General features: G+C 43.8%; 1 protein-coding gene across 4 annotated transcripts in view; it reads right to left on the reverse strand.

Moving 5' to 3' along the window:
- Nucleotides 1–6,850, reverse strand: part of mybpc2a (myosin binding protein Ca) — a 65,095-nt gene that overhangs the window by 34,247 nt on the left and 23,998 nt on the right. For 3 of the 4 annotated variants that reach the window (XM_083931324.1, XM_083931326.1, XM_083931325.1), the window contains exons 2-5: nt 3,184–3,267; nt 2,884–3,032; nt 691–808; nt 403–451 (exon numbers count right to left, since the gene is read on the reverse strand). In XM_083931324.1, the coding sequence (XP_083787450.1) occupies nt 403–451; nt 691–808; nt 2,884–3,032; nt 3,184–3,267 (400 nt within the window). Of the gene's footprint in view, nt 1–402; nt 452–690; nt 809–2,883; nt 3,033–3,183; nt 3,268–3,880; nt 3,896–6,850 lie in introns of all 4 variants that reach the window. The other variant, XM_083931327.1, reaches the window with a different exon arrangement.

The following is a 6,850-nucleotide window of genomic DNA, read 5'->3' on the forward strand; positions in this document are numbered from 1 at the left end:
AAGCTGAGAACAGCTGAAATTACACGGATACACTTCACACAAACAGAGACAGAAATAGGCCGCAAGGGAAAGAAATACATATAAAAACACAAAAAGAAAAAGTGCCCCGGGAGACTGTCACCTAGACATGTGACGAAATACATAAGATGCTAAACCATGAGGGACTCCAGGTGAAGCAAAACACAGAGGCGGCAGACACACTGAGACGTGACAGACAGAGAGAGGAGGCAGACAGACTGACTTGTACAAACGTCGGCTACAACTGAGGGATAGACAGACACACGGGCAGAGACAGTCGTCGAGACTGACAGATGCCCAGAGGCAGCGATCTACAGAGGAGCATATGAGAGACAGTGTGACGGGTGACACGTTGAGTAGACCCTCGCCGACACTGACACTCACGATCGCTTAAACGACTGCAAGATGTTGTCCTGCTGCTCCTCTTGTACGGCTGAAAGCAAGACAGAAGGAGAACGACTGGTGAGAGCCCCGGCGGGGTTAATTCATTACATGGCGGGCTTGAGCAGCAAAGGAATAATGGACTGATGACCTCGCTGGGCCACTAAATGATAGGACCTAATGTGTATCACACTCACTGAGTTATTGGCTGACAAAGCCGGTTACAGAGGAACGGTGGACACGCTGAATGGAAGATGACAATAATGAGATTGTCTCTTCTCCAGAACCTACCCTGCACGGTGACTTCGAATGTGCAGCTGTCGCACTTGTCTTTGGAGGTGACCTCGCAGCGGTAGCCACCTGCGTCTCCATCCACTACTTTGATGATGCTCATCTCGTAAGTGTAGATCTGACAGAGAGGATCAGAGAGAGAGGGGTGGGGATGATGTGCTGAAGGGACACTCGAAATTAAATGAACACCCACGTACACACATTCACACTCAGATATGTAGTACGTGTCCACAAACAAACACTCAGAGTACACAGACAGCACTGTTTAAACGTTTGCTGATAAAGGGAGCATACCTATGTTCCCCGGTCTGTTATTTTTTTTCCACAAGCAATATACACACAGCAAATAGGCTTATGTAGACCCTAACACTACCCCCTAACCCTGACCCTAACCATAACCCCTAACCCTAACAAAATGCTGAATTAAATCAGCGAAGGCAGAGGCTTATGCGACCGGGGAACATAGGGATGACCCCCTGATAATGACATCAGGATAACGTAATGGCTGTAGCATAATGTCACCACCAGCGTTTGGATTTGTTCTTTATGAGCCTCGCTTTCACCATGCACATCTGTGTGCCGACGGGTTCGAACTCAGGAAAAATGAGGGCTTTACGGCACTAAGGAAGAGGCAAGCGCTTGAGTTGTGCTTGTACTTATAATAAAAATAATAACAGGGAAGCTTCGTAGTCTGAACCAAGACGGCAAACTAGTTCTATTTTCTCTATCTCTCAGCTAGCTAGCAAGCTAGGCTAACTAACTTGGGAAATGTTTTATGGAAATTTGAGCTGACGGAGTGGATTGTGTGCAAATTTAGGGTTTAAAGTGGAAAACAAATTTATGGAGGAGAAGTTTTACAATAATTCATTAAAAACTCCTCAATTAGCCTTTTCATTCAAGACACATCCCATGTGGTAACAGCTAGCTAGCAAAACTAGCAGAAAAGTGTTAACATGTAAACACTGTGTACTTTGCTTTAGGCTACTTTCTGCAGGTTAACTGAAATATCAATGAAACACATTCACCCGGCGACACGGTGGTGTCGTGGTTAGCACTGTCGCCTCGCAGCGAGAGGGTTCCTGGTTCGAATCCCAGCTGGGGCCCTTCTGTGTTGACTTTGCATGTTCTCCCCGTGTCTGTGTGGGTTTTCTCTGGTTTCCTCCCACAGTTCAAAGACATGCACGTGTTAGGTTCATTGATGACTCTAAAAATTGGCCGTAGGTGTGAATGGTTGTCTGTCTCTGTGCGTCTCTATGTGCCCTGTGACACACTGGCGTCCTGTCCAGGGTGTACCCCGCCCGATGTCAGCTGGGAAGTGTGCACGCAGAGGGTTGGCATTTTACTGAATTCTGTTGCCAGATCAGATTTACCTTTTACGGTCTAATCATAACTTAAAACCCGCTCATTCCAATACAAATCAACCGAAATCATAACCTCGCCTGAAACCTGTGTAAAACTGTAAATCATGATCCTATATAACATACAAAGCTTTGTATCTGTATCAAATAACTAATGAGTGATAGAAATGTTTGATAAATAGGCTACCACAACCTACTTAGAGTGCAGTCAGACACAAAAATACTCACATTGCAAAATGCACCACAACAATGTGATAAAATATTGCCATGAAGTAGTTCTAGGGTTCTGTATCATCATATAGTTTTTAAACTATATGATGATACAGAACCCTAGAACTCATGTCAGTGAAATGTTTCTCAAATTAAAAAAAGATAGCTGGTCCGGAAATATTGTTTTCCCAATATTTTCAGTCAGTAAATGCACAAATGTTGACAAAAGCAACCCAAATTACCCTTGCCTGCCTAATGCATGTTTTCCCAGCCCAACATGATCAAAAATTGCCCAACTAGGCAGAACCAGCCCAATGTGGCCACAATTCTTACTTAATGGGATGCTTGTTGGCAAATGAGGCAGGCTACATGTGATAGAATAGTGCTGCTGAATGCAGTGCACGATACAATTCCATTAAATGAGACTTGGTGTTGCTTTTTATGTGCATTTCCCGCCAAGTAAGTTCGCAGTTAAAATTGTGCAAAAAGACCCTTTGCAACTCCTCTGGGGACCATGAACATCCCTTCAAAACCTGATGAAAATCCATCCAAATGTTGTTGAGTTATTTCAGTCTGGACCGATGAATCTACAAAGGTTAGATGAACACACACAGTATGAACACACCTTGGTGTTCCTGTCGTAGACCTCTTTAAACTGCAGGTGCTTCCCAGCTTTGCTGCCCAGGTCCAGCCACTTCCCCTTCAGCCATTTCATGTTCGGCTTCCTCAACAGTTTGGAGGAGTCAACTTTGGCCACAAACGTGACGTCCTTGCCTGAATGAGACACGAATGAGACACAGTTAATTAATTCAAACAGATTAGCTGTCTGAATTCCAACAGAAACTTGGACACTAAGTGGGCCGCCCCCCCTTTCATGTGTCGGATATAATTCAGGGCATTTTTATGACGGGTCATCTTGCCGGACCTTTTGTTGCTGTGACGCTCTCGGGCCTCTCCACGAACATGCCCGTCAGCTCGGACATCTGAGGACCGTCCCCTGGTGCGTGGTCTGTGATGGGTGATGAATAGATGAATCACAGAGGACAAATTAAAGCTGGAAATCACGATGTGGGTATTACTCAGAAAGAAAAAGACACAACAAACAGATTGTAGACGACAACAGGAGACAAGTCGACCAAGCAAAGCACCAAATCAGCAGGAGATTCCTATTAGCTGATTGTTTGGGGAAACCTAATAACGTATAAATTCCACCTGCTGAGCTCGGGGATCTACAGTTACGCAGTTATTTAGCACTAAATATGAGCAAAAGTTCTTTCTGCACTATACAGCAAGTAATGCCTTTTGTTGTTACGCTGCATAAACCATTGGGGACCCTCTGATAAATGACAGGTGACCAAAGAGCCCCCTGGAACAGACTGGCCCCAGGGAATAAAGAAACTCCTCAGATCACCTCTGAAGACGTCACATTAGGGTCGACTCTCTGCAATCTTCTGCCGCCCTGACGGAACAGAAGCTGAGGCTGTACGCTCTTATCTAAAACGAGCTGCTCTTTTATCTGTTCACTTTGTTTCTTTTGCAAGTAAATTGATGTAACCCCTGTAAGGTGTTTGCTTGTCAGTTGATACGCTTTACGGGGACACTAACGTATTCAATTCTCTTACCATCAGGAGGCAACTCTGCATAAGGGGAAAAAAGAAAGAGAGAGAGCGGGGAACACGTCAGTCTGTACAGTATCTGTGCTGTGCTGTTAAACGCAAGCGTTAATTGGCCCAATGATAATCTTAGATCCAGGTGAGGAACACTCACACGTTAAATCCACGTGCTCTCACACTCCAAAAAAACTCCTTTTCCTGACGCTAATTAACAAATGCTGCTTTTCCTCTTTACAGAAAAACCACACAACTGTTAATGAGTTATGTCTTCAGCAATCACTTATTGTAATTGAGGGGGTTGTTAACTGTACATCATCTGCATAAACTCTTGTTTCTCTCAGTTCCTGAGTCAAAAGGCTTGGTTTACACTTGGTTTTAAAAAGTGTTTTTCAACATGGACGGATTAAGAGTTAACGGGTCTCTGGGCACAGACCTGTAAGAGGCCCCCTTACTGTCTACGTAGGAACAAGACACCAAAATTCAAAGAGTCTGCTTTTAGTCGTCATTTTGTTTCTCTTTGTGGTCATTTCGCGTTGTTTTGTGTGTCTTTGTAATTTTTCCTGTGATTGTTTTGCATCTATTTTTAGACATCTTACGTTTCTATGTCATCGTTTTGTTTCTCTCTGTGGTCATTTTACATCTATTTCTAATCATTTCATGTGTCTTTGTCATCATTTTTTGTCTCCATTTGGTCGTTTTGTGTCTATTTTTAGTCATTTACCATCTCTTTGTGGCCGTTTTGCATCCCTATAGTAATTTCTTGTCTCTTTGTGGTCATTTTGTGTGTACGTTCGATCATTTTTGGGGGGGTTTTCGGCAACATTTTATAAGTCAGGGCCTCTGACCTCACGTTCCCCTGGGCCTGTGCCCATTCAGTAATCCATCCATGTGTTTCGGTGATCTGAACACGAGATGAAAGTCGGGACAATTTGGCGTTCACACCTGTGTCGATCATGCGTCTCCAGCTCAGCACTTATGTTTGAATACCATAGCTTCCACCTGAAGGTCAAAGGTCACTGTGTGCAGTTATAACATCCACACTCTCGCAAACATAAGCGGTTGCGTCATCGCAATCAGCAGAATCTCCTTCCACAGGAGAAAACAGTGGACGGTTAAGCAGCACTTCATCCAACTCGTCGTAAAATTGGTGTTATAGAGCGCTTGTGTGCTGTCACCACTTCGTGCATACACATTAGAGTTTACAATACAAAAGATATATGGTCAAATGCATCCCAGACCATCTCGGTAAGTGGTTCGAATGAGTGACTGCGTCCTGGTGGTCGTTTACATTTGTATTTTGCGCTGTCCTCTTGTGATCCGATCGCCCAAGTTGCATTTTAAAACCAAGTGTAATCAGGGTCACACATAATGTAAGTGTTATCGGAAAAAGGTTTATGGACAAGCAGCAGGTAAAGATAACATCGGATCTCCACCACCAATCAAGTAGAGTGAGTAGGGCCCTGGGTGGACATCCATTGGACGAGAGCAGTTGCCGAGAGAATGGATCCAGGGTCACGTGTCAAATAAGGTCATGCGCCTCAATAAATTCAGAGAGCCACACCGCCGGCGCCTCTTCCTCTCTCTCTCTTTCTCTCTGCTTTTATGGGCTCGGGTTAATTTGATCTTTTAATCAAAAGTGCCCCTGAGGACAGATCCAAGTTCAGATGTTCAGGATGATTTAAAAGGTTTCAGTTAGAATGCTAAGTGGGGAAATCTGATCCTGGAATTGCACCCAGGGGACACTTTTGAATGTTTACACTCTTACATTGGACAGTCGGGAAGGGAAGTTGCAGAGTTTTGAACAACAGCCTGCAGGGACTTGAAATGACCCTCCTGCTCATTTATATTTGGATAATGAGGACAATTTCTAGAAACTCCCAGAATCAACGATTTTATTTGGTACTCATTTGAGGGAAAATAGAGACAGAGTTCTGGACTTCTGTTGTTTTTGTGACTGTCCTCACAAGATGATTGACATACTGTATGTTTCCATTAAAGTGAAGAAGCCATTTATTTAGTGACTCTTAGAAGCAGAAGTCAGGTTAAATTATTACAGCGACAAGTGCACATTAAGAAGAGTTCAAGGTGAATGGATGGGTCAACAAGATGTCAGACATTAACCTGGGAGGCTTTTTCATTTCCTGTTTCCTACTGACAGTAGTCATGGGAGAAAATTAATCTTTTTGAACAACTCTTTTTAGTTTCCGATATGGTCAGCCTGTCGAATATACTTAGTCTTTATGAATTCTCCGACCTTCCCCATTCATACTGCCCATGCACTCAAGGCACTCATAGCCTGGCAGCTACACAGTAAACAGATGAACCGTCTTCTTGAACTAGGACGTGTGCAACAAACTGCTGGTCGGAAATCTTATTGAGCTTACAGTGGAGGTGTAACGCTAAATCAATCCAGTAAAATAAGTACATTACAGTCTCTTTATTAATTTAAACTAATACATGATGAGTGGTCATGCACTGCAGACGACTTGTGTTGTGTGGGGCGTGCAGCAGCTGTCAAACATGCATGTCATTTAAAGTGTCATCCCGCCGCAAAATCATCCCATGGACTTTATGGGCACTTACACACATCTGATAAGCCATCGAGACCTTTTTTTCGTGTATGAACTATGAACGGAGAAATCCGGGAGAGTCGCTAACAGCCGGACGTGGCTAACACTGATTAGCTCGGGGCAGTACGGGGAAGGCATTAAAACGTCTTTTTTAACCACTAATACTTCTGAAAATAACAGCAAACCTCTGCAGCAGCATGAGATGAGTCCCTACACAGAAAACAAAACACCAATGGGCTCCTTCCTTTGGGATTGACTTTGGTAATCCACTTGAACAGACTTAACTATGAGAGGAGCTGGTACAGGGGCCAGTAGGTAAGTCTTTAAAACCCTTTTTTAATAAACACTGGGATCACTAACTACGTTGTTGGTGCTTTGTTTTATGTGTAAGGACTCTTCTCATGCTGCT

This window comes from Echiichthys vipera, assembly GCF_963691815.1.
Source record: "Echiichthys vipera genome assembly, chromosome: 17".
In the NCBI taxonomy this organism is placed as follows: Eukaryota; Metazoa; Chordata; class Actinopteri; order Perciformes; family Trachinidae; genus Echiichthys; species Echiichthys vipera.